Source organism: Danio rerio, chromosome 7 (assembly GCF_052040795.2).
Source record: "Danio rerio strain M-AB ecotype USA chromosome 7, GRCz13ab, whole genome shotgun sequence".
NCBI classification, from domain to species: Eukaryota; Metazoa; Chordata; class Actinopteri; order Cypriniformes; family Danionidae; genus Danio; species Danio rerio.
In genome coordinates, this window is record NC_141027.1 from 43,124,215 (window position 1) to 43,147,419 (window position 23,205).

The window sequence follows — 23,205 nt, forward strand, 5'->3', positions numbered from 1 at the left end:
TTTGGCTGAATAAAAGTAACTCTGCTTCCAGCCATTACAGTATCAATTGACCGTCTGCTTAATATGAATTAATGTAGTTATTTTGCTGTATATTTTTATGCTAATGCTTTATTCTGATGGTTTTCCTGAATACGTTCGGTGCACTGCAAGAAAGTTTTCAATTACATGCAAGAATCACTTCAGTAAAGCCATGCCTAAATATAAGTTGACATGTAGTTTTAAAGTTTCTTTTTGTCAACAGAATGTCTGAGGAGGTTCATCAAAATATAACATGATATATGATGTTTACAACAAAAGACAAACATAAAGAATAATTGTATGGCACCAATATATTTGTACTGCTGAATATTTTCTAAAAATAATTTAAATGTTGTAATCCAAAGTCTAATTAAATTAAATTTGACCAGATTTCATTTTTTTTCAAAAACCTACAACCTTTTTGTTTTTTTTTATTATTTGTTTATTTAATTATTTAACCAGTTACAATATCTCTTCTACCAGGGATTCCTGGTCTAGACAGGCAGCATAGGACAGAGCTACAAAAAAATACATATCACAACACATAGACACACACAAAAATAATATAAAACCTAATCAATTGTTAAAATGTGCACTGTTCTAAATTGACTTCAAAATATTTTAAAATATAGTGATAGATGGTATAGATTTCATATGTAATATATCTTGAAGCTCATTCCATACTTATGGTGCATACTTGGAGAATGCAGATCGACATAACTCTGAGTGGAAAAAATGCCATCTTAAGAAAGAGTATATATGCTGATCTGGTATTTGAGCAGTACTTCAACAAATGCTGTAAATCGTTCTAGTGCCATACTCCACTATCTGTGCAAAAGGAATGATGTTTAGAGACACTTTAAGATCTAACATCTCTGAACGCCTTTTTTGTACATTTGCCAGTTCAAAATTCAGTTACACCACACTCTCAGAAATAAAGGTACAGGAGCTGTTCCTGGGGCGGTATCTTTTCAAAAGATACGTATTTGTGCCCAAAGAGTTCACAGTGGTACCTCAAAGGTGCATATTAGTCCCCAAATTTACCTACAAAGTACTCTTCAGGACTCTTCAGGTACAAATATGTATTTTTTAAAAAGGTACTGCCCCAGTGACAGCTCCTGTACCTTTATTTCTCAGAGTGTTTATCATACCACCAAATTTCTTTTGTTGGAAACATCCCAAGCTGTTAAAAACCCAATTGTCCTTTATGATCAAACTTGATGGCTTTGCAGGTGTTGTTGTGTAAGTTATACAACAGTCAGGCATGCTTCATTTAATACATTTTCATTCTGACCTTATTTACTGGCCTTTGATCTGCACCACACTCAACCTGTGTGTTACGTGTATGCAGCTTTCCCCTTGAGCCCGCGTGCCCTCTGTTTATTACGTTTTCCCAGGGTGGGTGGTGGCAGCGGAGTTCTGATTTGCTGATGAGTTGGCATTAATCTCCCTAAGTATGCTCTGTAATTTCAAAAAGAAGAGGAGGGTAGAGAGAGATTAAAAGATTAAGATTTCTGCAATTGAACTCAATAGATCAGAGAGGCTCGGGGTTGCGATTCGAGGGAAGCAGCTGGTCAATTAGGCTTGGCTGGATCTTTGTCCTGCTATGGAAAATAGATACTTCAGCTTCAAGACCCTTAATGAACACTTAAGAAATTTGAATGTAAACTATGATGAGGTACTAAATCTTGTAATCAGCTCAGCATGGTAGATTGAGAGGTACTAGATTTAGTAAAGCAGTTTCCTTCAGACTTGACATATTTCTGACTGAGAAATACTTTTTAGAATTCATTTACTTATGGATATTCTTGTGCCATGTTTTAATAGGGTAATGCCAATCCTCAATGATGCATTTAAATCCCCAATAAACTTAATAGTCATATCCCTTCCCTCACTTGGAGGTTAAAATAAGATACCCGAGTGTACAGTGGTGTACACTTAGTAATATCTAGTAACAACAGTTACTAGAAACCAGTTGTAGTTTGAAGGATATTACCAGCTGGAGCAGACTTGTTTCAAAACGTTTGGTTTCAGACACTGGTTAAATCTCCAGAAAAAAACTCCAAAATGATTCCCCAAAATAATTCTTATTTATGTCACATCGGTTTGTTAATAACATTTGGTTAAATGTTGAAACTGTACACCCACTAATCAGTTTTTAATCCACTCTTGCTTCTTCTGTAACTGACATGTTTTTAGCAAGGGAACACATAGATTTTTGTGTAGTAACCCAATACTGGGAGTGCTTGATAATGAACCTGTCCTAGTGGTCCTGTTCAATAGAGTTCAGTAATTGCCCCAGATTTTCTGTCATTATTCAGAATGACTAGGGTGAAAGATAGTAAGGGAGCGTCCACACTGAGAAACGGGATAGAAAAACATGGAGTGAAGCTATTATTCCAGCATAAGACAATAGAAAATGCAAAGAGGCAGTAGGTTTTAGGATGTTTAGCATGTTGAGTCAATGTTCAAAATTGTGTTTCTTGTTGCATATGTTAGGACTGAAATTCTAGACATCCTATATCAGAGCACAGACATGCTGCAATGGGCTCATGCAGGCCTTGACCCTGGATCAGGAGAGGTAGAGTTTCCCCATGTGTTGTATCCATAGTCAGATGGCTAGCCGGATCACAGATGGATCAGAGACCTCCTCCTGAGCCTGATTCTGGAATAGCTGCTCTGTGTTCAGTGCCAACTGTAAATCTGGACCAGCTTTGAACAGGCTAGCGTGCAGGGTCTCGTGGACTGATTCCAGGGCAATAGATTCAGCCTGGACACTTGAAGGGAGAATGAGCCAAGAAATGTTAAAAAGTTTGCTAACTTGCCACTGTCTTTCAAGAAACTTGTTTTACTTCCTCTGGAAGTCCTCCATCTCTCAAACACAGCCTTTGTTTGATTCGCACAATGTCTTCTGCTGTTCTGTTGATAGATTCCTTCCACTTCTGCAGGTTTGGACTTACTGTACTTGTGATAGTTTCAGTTACATTCACATCCCATTGAAACAAAAACAAAAAAAAAAACAAAAGGGATTGCACACAAATTTATACTCTTCATCCTGTATAACGTATATGCATTTGACACTTACCTGATCCCAAGTTTGGCTAGGAAACTACAGGTAGAGGATTTAAGCTAACCCAATAATCTGACAATGCATTGAGCCCGTTTGAAGAGCATTTATTGTGTTTATTGTGACAGATTAAAGATAATCTACCCACATCAGCAGCAGCCTGCCACACGCTTCCTGTTCAAACCATTAACTCACTGAGGGTAAATCCAGAGTAATTAAAGGTCTGCATAATCCATACTTCAGCTCGTACTCTTACTTACGAGAAATTTGGGTTGCCTTGCTATTACTGTTGGTTTGTGTAAACACTGCTGCAAACTTTTCATTGACCCTTTCGGTTTGATCCTTGTTTAGCTGCTTTGTTTATACTTTTGACATATAATTTGGTGGTTTACCAGTTCCAGTGAATTTAGTGTTGTTGCATTTTTTTATTGCAAATAGTCTAAGGAAATTCCCCATGTGGCAAAGCCTAAAAACAAAGGTCCTCTTCTTGTTGCAGGACTTTTCCACTCCATTAGAGTTATCCTCAGGCTGTCCTCAGTGGCCCTGGGCACAGATTTAGTGAGGAACTGGCTGAACTTCCTCTGTGGTCTAGTCTCACATGAACAACTGTAAGATCTTCTCCAGGAACAGGCACCAAAACTATAGCATGCAGGCCTACCAAAACATAAATATGGATGTCAAAATTTCAGGGAAATAAAGTCTCACAGTATACTACTACGGAAAAATATTCAGATTCAACCTACCCACTATTTGGTCCACTTGTGCCGTTTTCCAAGCTGACAAGCTTCAGTTCAAGTACATAGACAATCTAATTCAAGTACCCCTCTAGAGCAGCATCACGAGACACACTGTGGTGTCATCTCTTAGTCCCAATGGAGCTATAATCATAAAACACCACTAGACACTATGGCACCTTTCCTTTTACTTTATTTAGACTTGTTCTTTAACTGCACATTTCTCCAGACTTCTGAAGGGTAGTGTATATAAAAAAAACTATTACCTCTTCTTGTTCACAGATTCTTCTTCAAGGTAAGAATCCTGGTATAACATGGGAGTACACTCTACCACATCCAGAGAAGAAGCATAACTACACCTGGTCTGTTGTGCGCTCTGACTGCTCGGCACCTTGTGCGGGAGGTGAGTTGATGCTGAATGTACGGTAAATGTTTGCTTTGTTGACTCAAGTGGGAGAGAGCAAGTTGCAGTTCATGCGTGTTAGTAGGAGGAAGGAAGCGCATGTGTGTGTTTGTCCAGGTCCATCAAATGCACCTTTGTGAACAGGATAGAAAGACAAAAGTGTGCCCCTCCTTCCTCCAGACCTCCCAATCTCACTGGCTCATCTCTGTGTTAGTGGCTCCTCCATTCACAGTCAGTTGTCTGAGTGTTGGTAGCAGACAGGCAGCACTATGACATGCCCAGAGCACAGATCTCTATCTGCGCTCTCACACAGTTTCATTCATGCTTTTCTTTCAAACGGACCTCTGGGCCGCCCCTCCTGGCCTCTCACACTGACAGAGGCCCAGCTTTGTTTGCCACAACAGAAGCCACACTACAGTACTGCCATTCATCCTGAGCTCCCTTAATCCCCAAAAAGACCATTCACGGACAGTGTGTCCCAACTTTCCTTTTTAAAAGATTGCTCAGAGGATGCATTAGTTTATCGCATGATAAAGATGCATGTTAGGCCATGTTAAAAAGATGGATTGCTGCAATATGTCCACAGAGAGTAAATGTTTGCACTCACTATCTTTGTATCTGGTTTTAACTCTCTCTAAGGTCGTGTATCGACGAAAGCCATTTGTCTGCAGGATCAGCAGACGCAGGTCAACTCTTCACTCTGCAACCCTCAAACAAGACCGGTGGTTGGCTCTCACCTGTGCAACACACAGCCCTGCCCTGCCTAGTAAGAGTCTCTGTCTGTTTTGTTTTGGTTTAAGATTTGACTCTCTTTCAATTTAGGAACTAGAATTTGAATTGAATCCCAGCATCGAAAGATAAACCAGAATTTGAATTATAATGCCATGAGGTACTTTGCATATACAAACTATAAAAATGATGTCACGTTAATCCGTGATATGTAAAGTTAATGCATTAAATACAAACTATTATGATCACACTTTATTTTGATGGTCCGTTTGTTGAACTTAAGTTACATTGCATCTACATGCCAACTAATTCTCAATAGATTATGAGTAAACTGTTAGGTTGGGGTTAGGGTTGGGTTTAGGGTTAGTGTGAGTTCAAATGTACTTGCAAATTATCTTATAGTCAGTTAAATGTCTGTTGAAGGAGCAGTATCATCAGATATTAAGCAGTCTACTAATATTCAAACGGACCATCAAAATAAAGTGTTACTATTATTGTTATGAAATACTTGATTATGATTGGTCATTCACGACATTACAAAGTTTGATATTCCAAGACAACAACTGTTAAAGCTAATAACAGAGGCTCATCTGGGTACTTTTTAATCATGTTGACCGTTATGCCTATCTGTCATCTGTCAGTGTTAATGAATTATTACACCTCAGATCTGTTTTGCATCTAATTGTTAAGTTTTGTGGCAAGTCGGTATGTAATAAGTGGGATATTGTACATCTAGCCGGTTGTTTTTGCAGCATAAAGCCCTTTAGTCTTATATAACAGCCTGAGCTGTTGATAACCCTGTGTGGCTTTATTCTGCCAGAAGAACCATTTAAATCAGGGGTGGCCAAACATTGTCCTGGAGGGCCAATGTCCTGCATTGTTTAACTTCAACATCTTTCAACACACCTGCCTGGAAGTTTCTAAAGAGAGTTTGATTAGCTGGTTCAGGTGTGTCTAAACACTGCAGGACACTGGACCTCCAGGATGTGAGTTTGAGGGAATACAGTATCCCTTTCATAATATACAACAATGGTGATAGTACCTTCAACCAATTGAATATATTGTTTTGGTAAGTATCAAAGCATGATTGTTGTGTTTAGATAAGCCTAAACAAAGTAAATAAAGGGAGAACATGCATCATGTTCTTGAAATAGTTTTAAATATTGAAGTAACAACTCTGTTCTTTGTTCTGGACATCCATGCTCTCCAGCACTATTGGTGGGCACGGTGCCCTGGTATGTCTGTCTGAAATCAGACATGGTGGATTCAGCGTGAGCAGAACCCAAATTAAATCTCTAAAAAGTCACGTTCTTCCTTGGGTACTCCTCTCTGTTTCATTCTTTAAAAAAAAACAGGATTAACATAGCTTCCAGACAGGGACTGACTACTCCTTCACTGCCCAAACTCCAACTCCAAGCCACAGCCTGCCACACACGCACCTCCTAAATTATACAAATGCAAAGCCACATGCATACATGCGCACATAAGGCACATATACACACAAATACTAGTCTCTCATTCTGTCTTGTGTTTTTGTTGACTACAGTGAATTACTAGTCAAAAATTCCAAGAATTGGAGCCATATTTTTTTTAAACTCCCACTATATTTACATTGAGTGAAAATGGTTATAGTGTTATATTTGGAAACGAGCAGAATAAATGGAAAAAAAGGCACATTGAAGAAGTTGATGAATGAATTGGATAGAGACATTGTACTTTGTATGAAACATGCTTAATGACTTTTTTTGCATGGAAAAAGAGAGAAAGAAAAGCAGGGACTGTCTCACTAGGGATCCTGAGAAAACATTCTCCGTCTAGGTGTCAGAAACCTCCTCTGGGCTCTGGAGACTGAAAGGAGCTGCTCAAAACAGCCTTTCTCTGGGTGTCTCAGAGCTGAAGTCAATCTGCCGGTCCATCTTCCTTTAGAGAGGCCTACTGCCTTTCATATAAGAGCAACCCCTTAACTTGACTTGATTTACGGATCTCTTGCCTTATAGAGGCATCTACATGCCCAACATCCCTCAATTGCCAGCCTGAAAGGCATTGACGCACCATTCTGGTGCTCAGATAACAAATCACCCCTTCTGGCTTTCCTCCCTCAGTCCTTTTCACTTTTTTTCTTTTTGGCCTAACATTGTGTGAAATGTTGGCTGCGACCGATTATAATGTGCAGGCTATGGTGAGGCGATTCTAAAAGGGGAAATCAAGACCATATGATTGTTTCCTTACAGCAACAAGCTCTAACCGATTTGGCTTGTCCCATTCAAAGCCTGACAAATAGTCCAATAACAGTGTAATTGAAAACAATGCAGGGTTGACGGGAGAGCAGCATGTCTGCGGCCGTGCTGGATATGTGGAGACAGACTACACAGGTTCCCATCACTCATCACCAATATCTGCCTGTTACCCGATGACACTTTAACTCAGGGAGCTGAAAGGCTTTGATTACCAGTGGAGATTATCACTGATCCCAGACTCCTTCTGTTGGCGTCAAATCTAAATGACATCATTATCCTGGTGGTGGGGGGTCACAAAATGAGTTAGTTATTATGCCATACCTACAGTTGAGAAGTTAATGCAGAAATATTATAAAATGTAAGCGAAGATAAAAAAAAAATATTTTAACTAATTTGATCCATCCATGTCTTTTATTTATTTATATACTTTATTTATTATTTAATATTATTTCTATTTAATACTGTGGGCCACACAGTGGCTCAGTGGTTAGCACTGTCACCTCACAGCAAGAAGGTTGCTGGTTTGAGTCCCGGCTGGGCCAGTTGGCATTTTTGTGGAGAGTTTGCATGTTCTCCCTGTGATCGTGTGGGTTTCCTTCGGGTGCTCCGGTTTCCCCCACAGTCCAAAGACATGCGGGACAAGTGAATTGAATAAACTTAATTTGCTGTAGTGTATGTGTGAATAAGTATGAATGGATGCAGCTGTGTAAAACATATGCTGGATAAGTTGGCAGTTCATTCCGCTGTCGCTATCCTTGATGAATAATGGGACTAAGCTGAAGGAAAATGAATGAATTAATTATTTAATGTTATTACTGGCTGTCCTGTAGAAATTCAGCTTTCCATATTAAATAGGCTAATATTCCAGTAGGGTAATTTTTAATTATTACTGTCTTTTAATAGTAATAATAATAATACATTTTATTTAAAAGGCGCCTTTCTAGCAACTGAAGGACACCGTACAATCAACAAGAGCAATAAAACAACAAGAGAAATAATAAAATATACACAGCAAAAGTGCAGATAATATTAAGTATTAAAAGCCATCTTAAATAAGTGGGTTTTGAGTCTTGATTTGAACAGTGTGAGGGAGTCAATGTTTCTGATGGCAGGTGGTAGAGAGTTCCAAGGCCGCGGAGCAGAGCGGCTAAATGCTCTGTTGCCCATAGTTGAAAGGCGAGAAGAGGAAACAGACAAGTGGAGAGAGGAAGAATATCGCTGGGTGCGAGAAGGAACAGAAATTTGGATGAGGGCAGACAAATATGGAGGGGCGAGATTGTGGATGGCTTTGAATGTTAACATCAAGATTTTAAAGTCAATTCGAAAATGAACAGGTAACCAATGAAGCTGCTGCAGGACAGGGGTGATGTGATGAGAAGAAGGGGTTCTGGTGATGATACGGGCAGCTGAGTTCTGGACCAACTGAAGCTTACGGAGAGATTTATGAGTGAGACCAAAGAGAAGAGAGTTGCAATAATCTAAACGAGATGTGACAAGGCTATGAACGAGAACAGCAGTGGCATGAGGGGTAAGAGAAGGGCGGAGACGGTTAATGTTGCGTAGGTGGAAGTAAGCAGACCGGGTGATGCTATTTATGTGAGAATCAAAAGATAGGGTGCTATCAAGGATGACACCCAGACTCTTAACCTGTTTAGAGGAATAAATGGAACAGTCGTCAATTGAGAGAGAAAAGCTGTCAGTTTTGGAGAGTGTTGATTTGGTACCAACAAGCAAAACCTCAGTTTTTGAACTATTTAGTTTGAGGAAGTTAAGAGAGAGCCAGGACTTGATTTCTGCTAAGCAGTCTGTAAGGGATGTAGGTGGAAAACAAGAAGAGGGTTTGCCAGAGAGATAGAGCTGGGTGTCATCCGCATAGCATAGCACCGCATAGCTTTTGGCAGAGCCTGTTGCCTGTCACCACTCAGTCCACCACTGCTATAAATTTGTATATGTTTACTAGATTTACTACATATATTATTCACTTTTGGGTGTTCTTTTACACTTAGAGCTAGTGACAGTTTCCTTTAAGGAACGATTGTTTACAACCTCCTAGTAGGAAAGTATGACAGCTTTCACCCAGTGATAAGCACACTTATTCAGCAAAATTAACGTTAAAGTGAGCGGTGTTCATCTGACAGGTCTTTTGTGATAGCACCTCCCAGTGGATATTGGATATTACGAAATGGCCAAGCATCCAGTGGCCCGAAATATACAACTATCTCATTGAAACTCCAAGTGATTTTACAAGAAAGAAGTTACAAGCCTACAAGTCTTTGGATGCCTACAATTTTGTTCTGTGTGGGCATGTGCAAGAATTAACCATATTTAGCTGTCTTTGGTGAAATCATTCCTGCAATCAACAACGAGTAATGTGTATAGTTCAGCATAGCGTGAACTTACCTGATTTGAAATGAGAACTGCAGAGTCAAGCATTTTTAATTAGCTCCTCACTTCATTCAGCTCTTCTGATGGCTGTTAGCCAAAGCCGTCTGTGGTTTTTTAAAGCAGTGGGATGTACGGTAAAAGTTCATTTTTTTCTATTTTTGGTTTTGTGAATTTGGCATCCTTCCGCTCAACATGGCATGTTTTCTATTGCAGCACAGTCTTTTTTTGCAACCGCTATGCGCGGTTGAACCCGTGTGACGTCATGTGTCACATAGGTTGGTAATTCCCCTTTAGAGAAGGAGGAAGGCGAGTCAGCCAATCGGCCAGTAATTCAGTCAGTCAATCAGTCAACAACGGCCTCTGGTGGATTACACGAGAACAGCGGGCACGAATGGCACTAGCAAGAGAAGTTTGAGGTTTCAAAAAGCATACAGAGCGGCCTCTGGTTGATTCGTGAAAACAAAAAGTGCAAAAAAAACGTACTTATTAGGACAAATTTCAAGATCTCCAAAAATGTATATAATGGTACATTTTTAAAATGAGACTTTGTTGGATTATTTTGTAGGTCAGAGGTGTCCAAACTCGGTCCTGGAGGGCTGGTGTCCTGCTGAGTTTAGCTCAAACTTGCTTCAGCACACCTACCAGGAAGTTTCTAGTATGTCTTGCAGAAGCTTGATTAGCTAGTTCAGGTGTGTTTGATTAGGATTGGAGCCAAACTCTCTAGGACACCGGCCCTCCAAGACTCCCTGTTGTAGACACCCCTGTTGTAGGTAGACTGAGAGACACCTTTTTAAGCAGTTGGAGTAGGTGCGCTAAGGTTCAGATGGTAGCATTTACACTTACACTCTGACTACTTTAGATGTCTTGAGTGGATGTGGAATATATCAGATACTCAACAGTAAATTGATGCCTTTTGGAGGACAAAAGAACTTGCAGTGGTTAGTTTGCAGCATCATTTGTGAAGAGCTTCCAAGTTTTGTTGGACATTTTATTTCTTTTATTAACTGCACTAAGAGGAGTCGCACAAGTATTTATTTTAACCAAACCAAGCATGCCAAGTGTGAACACACCCTTACTCTTCATCATATCATTTTTAAGCCAGCATATTGTTTAGGACTTTCATATATAAATAAAAATGTCTTTTTGTGTGTATTTCACAAATCACAGAAAGAATTTTCATTTTCCTTTTTTTAAAAGCTTATCAAATGTAGATGCAATGAGGTATTATCTTAAATGGCCTTGTGTTTTTCTCCTCTCTGCACGATATTCCCACCATTCAAGATGGATTTGCTTCTCTCTCTGTGTATGTCATAAGTGTGTTTATTGTTAAGGCAGACAGGTTCTAAATCCCACAGTTACTAATGACCTCCCCCACTGTACGCAGAGCTGAGTCTGTTTCCCCATATAGTGAATGACATCACGGCCTTACCATATCAACTTCAGACTGCCGAAACATTATTTGTTTGAGGCATTATGTGCTTTGATTTATGACCGCTGAAAAGAGGAAAACTAAGAAAGGGTGCAGGAAAGGGAAAATAAATAGACCTTTGGAAACACTTCCAGAAAAAGTTTGGGCATGCATTCAAAACAGAAGAGAAAGACAGAAGCTTCTGCTTATCTTTCCAGCAAATATCTTTAGTGTTGACAGGTCTGCCCATGTTTTATTATGGCGCAAAAGAGACCACATCCCTCTGGGGATCGACTGCGTCTAGTTGGCCAGGAATTGAATGCTAATCTTCAGACTGTGGCCTACAAGACTCAGTCTGACGATGTTCTCCCGACTGCAAACGCTGCCCTGCTGCTTCTGTAAAGCGTGGAGTGCGGCGACTTCAAACGTGGGCCTTGATTTGTTCCCTAAAATGTCATGAAAAGATAAATGCATGTCTTAAAGACTTTTGCAGTGCTCTGTTGCATGATTGCATGTTTGCTTTTGTCTTCAAATGGCACTCTTCAGGCACAGACAGTAAAACATTTTACAGTAGCTGTTTTTCCATCTAAAGCTGCAAATGTAACTTACGTGGGAAGTTAGGATATCATAAATTATTTGCAAATGAAGCATTATTTCTATCCTACACTCTCATAAGCTTACACTTTTCAAAAGGTTCAGGTTTGTATCTATAGGTCTTTGCTGGAGCCTTAAGGCTGAGACACACCAAGCCAACGGCTGTTGGTAGAGTCAGGCTGTTGGTAAGCATCTGTCAGACTAGTTTGTTTGGTGTGTTCTACACATTGCCTCTCATTGGGCTCACATCTGATTACACATTTTGCAGTGCAAGAAAATGCAATCTTGTGAGCCAGATCTAGGTACTTTAGTCAAATTATGCACTTTTATTCATTTCGGAACGATGTAAATATCCTCTGAGATAATTACATGGATATCAATTTCCAGTCAGTTCTCCAGTCAAAATATGGATTGCATCTAAGTCACATAAGAAAATTTATTTGGTAAATGTGTTTCCATCATAATTTGATCATGTTTTCTCATTTAATAAAATTCAGACTTAATTATCTGAATACATGGACCTTTATAAACATTTTAAGTTTTTCTATGCATCTTGGAATTGCCATTCAACCGTTTTATGCATAATCATAAAAATAAGCAGATAAATATGTGGATGGAAATAGCTAGTGAATCATTTTTTTTTTACTTTCTGTTAATTTATTTTAATTAAAAGATTAGCACCAACATGTTCTGATTTCTGAAGACCAAATAACAGGAATAAATCACAGGGCTACAGTTATATTTAAAACATGTTTCTGGATGGATGGATGGATGGATGGATGGATGGATGGATGGATGGATGAATGGATAGATAGATAGACAGACAGACAGACAGACAGATAGACAGACAGATAGATAGATAGATAGATAGATAGATAGATAGATAGATAGATAGATAGATAGATAGATAGATAGATAGATAGATAGATAGATAGATAGATAGATAGATATATAGATAGATAGATAGATAGATAGATAGATAGATAGATAGATAGATAGATAGATAGATAGTTGCTGCAGATTTGTCAGATGCACATCTGTGTAAATCTCCTGTTCCACCATGTCCCAACGGTGCTCTATTGGATTGAGATCTGGTGACTGGGGAGGTCATTTGAGTACTGCGAACTCATTGTCATGCTCAAGAAACCAGTCTGAGATGATTCATGCTTTATATTATGGAGCATTATCCTAAAAAAGATGGGTACACTGTGGTCATAAAGGGATGGGACATGGTCAGCAACAATACTCAGGTAGGCTATGGTGTTGACATGATGGTCAGTTAGTACTAATGGGCCCAAAGTATGCCAAGAAAGTAACCCCCCCCACCACCACCACCAGTCTGAACCGTTGATACAAGGCAGGATGGATCCATGCTTTCATGTTGTTGACACCAAATTTTGACCCCACCAACCGAATGTTGCAGCAGAAATTAAAAGAGATTTCTGATCAGACCAGGCAACGTTTTTCCAATTTTCTATTGACCAATTTTGGTGAGCCTGTGCGAATTGTAGCCTCAGTTTCCTGTTCTTAGCTTACAGTGTGGCACCCGTTGTGGTCTTCTGCTGCTGTAGCCCATCTGCTTCAAGGTTTGACGAGTTGTGCACTCAATGATGCTCTTCTGCATACCTTGGTTGTAACAAGTGTTTATTTGAGTTACTGTTGCCTTTCTTTTAACTGGAACCAGTGTGGCCATTCTTCTTTGACCTCTGGCATTAACAAGGCATTTGCGCCCACAAAACTTCTACTATGAGATGGTTTTGCATGAAAATCCCAGTACATCAGCAGTTTCTGAATCACTCAGACCAGGCCGCTTAGCACCTAAAACAATGTCATGTTCAAAGTCACTTAAATTACCTTTCTTCCCCATTCTGATGCCCGGTTTGAACTGCAGCAGATCGTCTTGAGCATGTATACATGCCTAAATGCATTGAGTTGCTGCCATGTGATTGACTGATTAGAAATTTGTGTTAATGAGCAGTTAGACAGGTGTACCTAATAAACTGGCCTGTAATATGTATATTTTTATAAAATACAGCTTTGGTGAGCATTAGATACTATTCAAAAAATTTTAAGACTACTGTATTGAATAACTGATATGTTTCCATAATAACTGAAATATTCTGTAATGAATAATGATGCATAATATTAATTCAATATTCTGTAATGAACAACCAATATATCATGCAACCAAACGTAGCCGAAGTGGTTAACGCGCATGCTTTGGTCAGTTTAAACTGATATATTTAGCAAAATAAATAAATGAAAAGTTGCGTGGGTTTAGAAAAATACATGGTTCTCTTAGAGCTCTTAAACTGACAAACACTTCCAAACCAAAACCATTCCCCAGAGAGCGCTAAAAATTCAGCATTTGTCCCGCAGTATGACCAAGGGTAGCTTAAATTTCAGCAAGTGATATGGAACAAGTATGCATTATGGGTGCATCGTTTTAGGCAGACATGCGGAGGCTGCCAGCAAAATCAGACTGTATCCAGAAATGTGAAGCAGTCCGCATATTATTGTCCCCAAAGATATGTCTCGTTTAATTGTATGCTTGAAATATGCGAGTTATTGAAAGATTCCAGAAATGTAAAATTAAAACAGGAGCCAGCAGTGGTTTGCAGTGAGGCACGGCAGCTCAGCTCTTGACCAATGACACATTGTCATTTATGTGGCAAAGAGAGCGCGAGGAAGAGGGAAAAGACATATTGTGCCGTGGATCAAGTTTCTTCCCTCAATTAAAATAGCAGTTTAACCATCTCCCTTCAATTTGTCAGATGGCTGGAGGGAAAATGAAAGGATTTTTCTCAGGTCTGTGTGAGTGGTTGGGTGGAACTGGGTCTTCTAAGAAGTCGACCCAGGGCGTCTGTCCGGTGTTGCGGCCACAGCTCTCGTCATAGCTGTCATTTGCTCTAATCTCTCCTTCGTCTGCCCAGCTCTATTTTAAAGCCTCTTTTCATCCACAGCCAAAAGAAGCAGGCACAGAGTTGCAATCTGAGCACTGGAAGAAAACTGATCTGGCACCAGTGTTAATTTATACACATTTAGTCTTGTCTTATAGAGCGAAATGCTAGTATTTTCATTCATTCATTCATTTTCTTGTCGGCTTAGTCCTATTATTAATCCGGGGTCGCCATAGAGGAATGAACCGCCAACTTACCCAGCACGTTTTTACGCAGCGGATGCCCTTCCAGCTGCAACCCATCTCTGGAAAACATCCACACACACTCATTCACACTCATTCACTACGGATAATATAGCCTACCCAAATCACCTGTAGCACATGTCTTTGGACTCTGGGGGAAACCGGAGCACCTGGAGGACGTGAACGCAGGGAGAACATGCAAACTTTACACAGAAACGCCAACTGACCCAGCCGAGGCTCGAACCAGCGACCTTCTTGCTGTGAGGCGACAGCACTACCTACTGCGCCACTGCGTCGCCCATGCAAGTATTTTTTCATACAAATTATTTAAATTTTATCCCCATTCCAAAAAAGTGCCAAATTAAACCAGATATTTATTACAAATGTTAAATTACTTCTTCTAAATGTTCTTTTGTGCTGCAAGAACCTAATCAACATTATGAAATGATTTATGTATAATTGTTTAATTATCAAAATTCTGCTTTAACAGGACAGAAATAAATTTATTTAATAAAAACTGAAAAAAATAATATATTGTTATTTAGATTTTTTTTTTATGTCAATTAATTTTGATCAAATGAATCCAAAGCAAATAAACTGAGCAAAGAGGCTTGTTAAAACGTGTAAAAGAAAATATATATACATAATATATATAATAAATATATAAAGAATAACTCAGCCCACACACACACACACACACACACACACACACACACACACACACACATACACATACACATACACACTCAATACATATACACACTCAATTTAATTAAGGTTAATAATTTCAAACATGTTTTTACATGATTGGCCATGAGGGGGCACTGTTGCAATATCACAAATACAATTTGGAAACGCCAAATGTGCAAAGACAAACTTTGACATATACTGAGAGTATTCAAATGAGTGATTTCGATTTATGCCAGCTGTTGTTCATCATATTGCTGCAGTGAAATTGATGCCACTATGACTTTAGTAATGTTTTGAAATGTGAAGAAATCATATTTATGAACTCAAGATGTCTGCGTCTACTGGTAGCATTTCAGTTCTGTGGCTGGAAGAATTAGCGTAAAAGATAAATGTGTATGTTTATATGAGGAAAAGGGTGGAGCGGGTGCACACAGATGTATGTGGTTTCTTCATTAGTGTTTCCATCATGTGGTGTGCAGAGTAATCAGATCAGTCATAATTTAATGATCATCACATTAGGCAGATTTCTTTTGAAGAAGATTGTGTGTATGTGTGTGTACATGTCTGTGACCTACAGTATGGATGTAAAGTCTCCTCTTCAAGTTTTGTTACCAAAGGCTTGCATGTGACACTGGGCCACAAATAAGTGTCAATTTTTGGATACTGAGATTTATGCATGATCTGGAAGTTGAATAGATTGAACTAAACCTTTCCATTGATGTATGGCTAGTTAGGATATTTAGTCCAGATAAAACTATTAAAAATCTGGAATCTAAGGGGTTTAAAAAAATTTAAATACTGATAAATTTGCCTTTAAACTTGTCCAAATGATGTTCTTAGCAATGCATATTACTAAAAAAAAATTATACAAAATACATTAACGATAAGAATTGTACAAAATGTCCTCATTGAAGATGATCTTTATTTAGTATTCTAATGATTTTGATAAAAGAAAATGATAATTTTGACCCATACATGGTATTTTTGGCTAATTCTACAATTTTCTGACCACATATATTCTCAATCAGCAATCAGTAAGGCTCAATTGATCATGTGACATAAAAGACAGGGGGGGAAAAAATCAAATACAAACCAGTTATTTTAAGTCATAAATGATGTTGATGCAGTATGGATGTCCAGTGTCCTCCTCCATGTTAAAATGTGATAAAATAATAAAAACACAAGCTTTGTGTCTAAAGGTTTTTATATTTTTGATCACCAATCAGCAAGACTCAGTGGACCATGTGACATAAAAAAATAATGGTGTTGTCTTTATATATTTATTGTTGTAAATAACTGTGTTTAATAGTAGACTATAGTAAAGTACTATGCTCACTTCTGAGGTAATGTGAAATAGCTCGGGTTCATGCCTCAAGATCAGATGTTTTGTCTTGACAGCTGGACCACAGGTAAATGGGGAGTGTGTAGCAGAACATGTGGAGGTGGCCAGCAGACGAGAAACATCCGCTGCCTGAGGAAGGTGACGTACCAGCGGGAGGAGGTGGCCGCTCAGTCCTTGTGCCCAGTAATGGCTCCGGCTCAACTACAGCCCTGCAACACACAGTCATGTCCTCCAGAGTGGAGTACCAGCTCCTGGACCCAGGTACTGTTGGATTACACACAATATTCTGTCAATTCTTTGCACTTTATGTTTTTTTTCAGCATTTTAGTTTTTGTGGTTTGAAAAGAGTGGATTCACAATGTCACTTGTACAGTCTGACTAGTGTGTAATTGTATTGTGTTAAGTTTTAAGATGTTTTGTAGAGTATACTGTATATGCAGTCAGGTATATATGTTTAGGATAAATAGGATAGGTTATTTTGTTTTGCTTAAGTTTCAATGATGACCAAATATATTACAAAACCTACAGAGAAACAAAACAAGAAAAAAAGTATATCTTATTACTTTATTTTAGGGTACAATTCTTGCTATTGCCAAACCATTACCTATGACATTTCACTCAACAAACTAATTTGCTTATTAAGGTAATGAGATCATACAGAATATGTACTTTACACAGTAAGTGCTAACAAATAGCCATTATCTTAATATTTGCTAGGTAATAAGTCACGGCTCCTACACAGGAGTGTGTAACATAAATATGCATCACAACACATTATCTATCACCATCTATTTCTTTCCATTAGAATAAATAGGATGTTGTATTGCAAATATAGTCAAAAGAAGAAGAAAAACAGACCAGATCGTGCTGAAATTCAGAAATTCTGCTAATGCCTATTATATAAACACCCCCTTAAATTGTAACCCCTTCAGATTCATTTTTTGTAAAATGCTCAAACAGTTCCACTTTAAAGCAATAAACCTTAGATAGAATAAATAGGATGTTGTATTGCAAATATAGTCAAAAGAAGAAGAAAAACAGTTAAAATTAGTTAATTCTAACTATCTAACTGAATAAATAAATAAGATTGCTAAAATATTCATATAAATGTTATATAAAATAATAATAATTATAAAATTGTTAAATTCAGTTGACCAAAAGGCCTGAAATGTTCTCTTTTATTCTGTTAGATAGTTTTACAAATGTATGGGCTATTTTCAATCCAACTCTTGTATTTAACTCACTTTATTTTGCAAATCATGTTATAATAAATCAAATTTAGTTGTCTGAGCTTGACCAGATCGTGCTGAAATTCAGAAATTCTGCTAATGCCTATTATATAAACACCCCCTTAAATTGTAACCCCTTCAGATTCATTTTTTGTAAAATGCTCAAACAGTTCCACTTTAAAGCAATAAACCAAATATTGAAAGGAATATTTGAGATGGCCAGAGTAAATTGTAAAAGCATCAGAGCTGAAACATTACTGCCCCCTGCTGTTATTGAACATGTAGCGCATTCTGCTTCATCCGTCTCACTCTTGTTTACATTCAGAGTGCATTCTGCACATGGTTGAAGTGACCATGCATTGTTTGGGAGTACAAATGAGCACACTGTTTAATCTAAAATCTTGTAACATGCTTTGCCATAGCATATCTGCTGGTTTAAATATAGTTTTTATGTGTCTGAAAGATTTTTTTTTTCATATAAACAGGAATTCCAGAGAATGTTGAAACACACCAAAGTTCATTTGATCAGTAGCAGAGAAGCTGAATCTTTAAACTTTTTTTTTTTCAGTCTAATTTGATGAAATATGGTAAATCATAAATCATTGTTACACATAAAGCGTTTGCAATCTTTGAGAAATGGTAGTTGATATTGACTAAATTCCTCCTTTAAAGGTCAGAATAAGTTCACAGCGCCTGTCTCCAGAGTTCATATCAACTGTTGTTGGAGGTGAAACTGCGTGCCACTGTGACCTTTACAATGCTTAAACTAACATCACTCAAAGACCGCATGAGGGTAACTCTCTTTCTCTCTGTTTATCTTTCTTTTTCTCTCTTCTCTGAAGTGCTCGAAGACCTGCGGACGAGGCTTGAAGAAGCGCAGTGTTTTCTGCAGGAGCACTGATCCAGGTGCCAGGGCTGTGGTGGTGCCTGACAGCATGTGTAAATTACACCTGAAGCCCAAAGCCCAGGAGAGCTGTGTGCTGAGCCGCTGCCCCAAGAATGAGCGTCTTCAGTGGATAACTAGCGCCTGGGGAGAGGTAAGGCCCTCATAGGAATATCAAAGGTTATGTAGAAGCACTCGCACAAACTGTTCATATATAGAATGTGCATACATTGATGGTAATAAAATGTTGTTATGCAAATCACACACAGTAACATCCAAATTCAGACAACATACATGATGTTGGTGTGTGATGCAATCCAATGCAGTTTAGGTTGTGGCTAGATTAATGTGGATTCACTTAAAAACATTTTGATTAAGTTATTGTGTTAAAGCTAATAAAAGTTAGTTTTCTAAGATAGGCCAGAACATGCTTTGCCTACGTTAAGTTTCAAATCCACATTGCAGCAGTAGAAAAAGTATAAGTCATCTTAATGCATATTATTCATTCATTCATTTTCCTGCTGCTTGGTCCCTGAATTTATCACAGCGGATTGAACCAGCAACTATTCCGGCATATGTTTTACACAGCGGAGGCTTTTCCCAGCACAGGGAAATTATTGTATATCCATAAAAGTAAAAAAAAATATTAATAAAAAGGACAGAAATGGTGATTTAAGTGATGATATTAAGAGACCAGACATGAGTGTGTTTTCAGCCTAATCTTCTGGTATAATATTTTTTCAGCAAAATATTTAAGTAATTACAGGCTCATTCATGTCACACTTATGTTATGCTTCAGGTTTGTTATTGCAAATTAAATTTAGGTCATTTAAGTAATTCAGTTGGAATATTGGGCATATTAACATTTATATTTACGCTACAAAGTATAAGTGAATAACGTGTAGCTGGCTAATGCTGGTAAAGACATTGATATCTATATGTACAAAATGTATCTGTTGACTAAACATCCATCATCATTTTTTAGAAACAGCATTTTCAAAGGTGTGATAGAGTTCCTTGATTTAATGTTAAATTGTTCTCTGGTATATACATAGAAAGTATGTGGCTTAGGTAATATCTGAAATTTTCCAGAAACAGTTTTGGTCACACTTTACTTTGATGGTCCGTTTGTTAAATTTAAGTTACATTGCATCTACATGACAACTGATTCTCATTAAATTGTAAGTAGAGTATTAGGTTAGGGTTAGTGTAAGATCACATGTACTTGCAAGTTTCTTATAGTCAGTTAAATGTCTGTTGAAGGAGCAGTATCGACAGATATAAAGAAGAAAGTCTACTAATACTCAAATAGACAATCAAAATAGTGTTACAACAGTTTTATATCCTCTTGACTATTTTGAGGGATGTAAACAAAAACAATGGTCCCAACATATTTCCTGCTTTACATTTTTAATTCAATAGCTTCAAAGAATCCAAAAAGAGCCACATATTGCTAAATTGTCATGGTATGCGTTTTAACATTAAGTTATGAATGATTTGTCTCTTGTTACAGTTATGAAGTAGTTTGATAACAAGCAGGACATGTTCATGGGCCAATAGCATCACCACAATGAAATGGTCTATAACTTCAGGAATTACCACTATACACTTATCTTGAGCAGTTTACATGTGTTTTTTGCTTCATTACATACAAACAACCGCAAATTACACAATATACATGATAAACTAACAAAATATACATTTAAACAGCTTTGTAAAACAGTATTTGCAAAATGTTGTGTTCTGACAATGAGCTGTCATGAGATGAGATACTTCATGCCTGGTTTTGGTACCTGAAAGCTCTATATTTACAGTTTCATTTTCAAAATAAGAGTCCCACATATATAGTAAGTATAATACAAGCTTAGATCAACTTCATAATAAGAATGAGTTTATCATTGTTATAATTTTATTAGAAGTGTTGAATACATTAGATTATAATAATAATACAAAAGTTATAAAAAAAAAAAAAACTAAGTAAGTTTTAAGTGACTCATGATTGTAATATATTACTTCTAAAAGTAACTTAACCCAACCCTGCCCATTAGGAAGTGTTATGGCCAATTAAACACTGCGTGTGCGTGGATATTAATGATCCTTTGTGGATCGTCAGAGTCTTTGTCGATTTTCTCATTGGCATTTTGTTTTACCCTCATAGGATTTGCATGGAAACAATGTGTTATCTAATTGTTGGGTTATTTGACAGTGTTCGGCCTCCTGTGGAGCAGGAGTAAGGAGAAGAGAGCTGCACTGTGGGGAGAAAGACTCTCAAGGAGGCTACACCGAGTTCCCTGCGAGGAGGTGCAGGAACTTACAAAAGCCTGAAGCAGATCTCGAGCAATCCTGTAATAACGGCCCTTGCCCAGAGCCCTTGGCACCCCAGCTCCTCCAGCCTGGCGGACCTTCTGTGACACTGGGCTGGTACTCTTCTCCTTGGCTGCAGGTTTGTGTAACTAGCTCTTCATAACTAATCAGTCCTTTGTTCTGTCTCTATTCTGCCAAGGCTCTAATATTTCGGTCCTGTCTCTGTGTATTTCAGTGCACAGTGTCCTGTGGTGGTGGGGTGCAGACACGCAGTGTTCAGTGTCTGAGACAGGGGCGTCCGTCAGTGGGCTGTTTCCCTCACCAGAGACCGATAAGCTCACGGGCCTGCAATACACACTTCTGTCCTGCTCCAATCCCAGTGCCAGTCCCACCTCCTTCACCCACTCTTAAAGGTAAAAGCTGCTTTAGTTTAACATTTGACATTCGAATCAAACAAAACATCATTTTCAGTCTGTACTGCTATTTAAACACTTTTGGTCAGTAAAATTATAAAATAAAAAGTGCTATAAAGCAAGTATAACTAAATACTGTTTTAAACTTTCTACTAACTCTTTTTCCCACCATTGACTAGAAATCTTGTCTCAAATTATAAGATAATCAGAGAACATTAAAGTCAGATTGCATTTAAAAATGAAGAGTTGTACAGCTTTTCTTTGATTACTTTTGATTGCCTCAGCAAAGAGATCCATTCCTAAGTGTGTGTGCATTTTCTCTGTTTTTTGTCAAAATGTTGCAATTTGCATTCAAGTGGTGATAAAACATGATCACATCATATATGGTCATATATTTCTAGCAGAAAATGTTCTAAGGCACTGTCAATTTTAAGTGAAAATCATAAAAAGAAACAAAAAACCGGTGATGGCTGGTAACTTCATTCATTCATTCATTCATTTATTCATTGGTTTTCTTTTCTGCCTAGTCCCTTTATTAATCTGGGGTCTAAGCAGCGGAATGAACCGCCAACTTATCCAGCATATGTTTTACGCCATCACTGCACCCAATTCACCTATATACCACATGTCTTTGGACCGAAGGAACCCGAAGGAAACCCACATGAACACGGGGAGAACATGCAAACTCCACACAGGGCTGGCAACTTTAAAAAAAAATTACTGGCAGGGAAGGGGTAATCAAACAGAACTAAAAGCAATATTATGGTTTTCAAAAAATATTAAGCAGCATTACATTTTTTAAGACTGATAATAATGATAATAATAAGTATTATTAAATTATATTAGAAGGATTTGTGACACAGCAGACTTGAATAGTAGCTATCACATGAATACATTTGATCATTTATCTTAAACAGGCAGTCACTTGAGAAGTGCTCAAAACAAACGCAGTGGCGCAGTAGGTAGTGCTGTCGCCTCACAGCAAGAAGGTCGCTGGTTCGAACCTCGGCTCAGTTGGCGTTTCTGTGTGTAGTTTGCATGTTCTCCCTGCCTTCATGTGGGTTTCCTCCGGGTGCTCCAGTTTCCCCCACAGTCTAAAGACATGCAGTACAGGTGAATTGGGTAGGCTAAATTGTCTGTAGTGTATGAGTGTGTGTATAAATGAGTGTGTGGATGTTTCCCAGAGATGGGTTGCAGATGGAAGGGCATCCGCTGCGTAAAAACATTCTGGATAAGTTGGCGGTTCATTCCGCTGTGGTGACCCCGGATTAATAAAGGGACTAAGCCAACAAAAAAAATGAATGAATGAAATTGGCGGTAGTGTATGTGTGTGCATGTGAGAGTGTGCGGGTGTTCCCAAGTACTGGGTTGCAGCTGGAAGGGCATCTACTGTGTTAAACCTGTGCTGGATAAGTTGACAGTTCATTCCGCTGTGATGACTCCTAATGAATAAAGGGACTAAGCCAAAGGAAAATAAATGAATGAACGAATGAATGAATAAATAAATGAATGAATGGTTGCCATCCTTAAGACCTGAACTCCCACTTTTACCTCAACTCTTATCTCGCTCAACAGTACCTGCAATGCCTGAGAGGACACATCACTGAATGTTTATTGGTTATGACTT

General features: G+C 38.3%; 1 protein-coding gene across 8 annotated transcripts in view; it reads left to right on the forward strand.

Annotated features, from left to right (window-relative positions):
* Nucleotides 1-23,205, forward strand: part of adamts18 (ADAM metallopeptidase with thrombospondin type 1 motif, 18) — an 87,780-nt gene that overhangs the window by 58,282 nt on the left and 6,293 nt on the right. For all 8 annotated transcript variants that reach the window (XM_087261636.1, XM_087261637.1, XM_087261638.1 and 5 more), the window contains 6 exons: nucleotides 4,102-4,222; nucleotides 4,862-4,988; nucleotides 16,806-17,010; nucleotides 18,821-19,015; nucleotides 21,068-21,304; nucleotides 21,401-21,578. In XM_087261636.1, coding sequence (XP_087117762.1) covers nucleotides 4,102-4,222; nucleotides 4,862-4,988; nucleotides 16,806-17,010; nucleotides 18,821-19,015; nucleotides 21,068-21,304; nucleotides 21,401-21,578 — 1,063 coding nt within the window. The remainder of the gene's footprint in view (nucleotides 1-4,101; nucleotides 4,223-4,861; nucleotides 4,989-16,805; nucleotides 17,011-18,820; nucleotides 19,016-21,067; nucleotides 21,305-21,400; nucleotides 21,579-23,205) is intronic.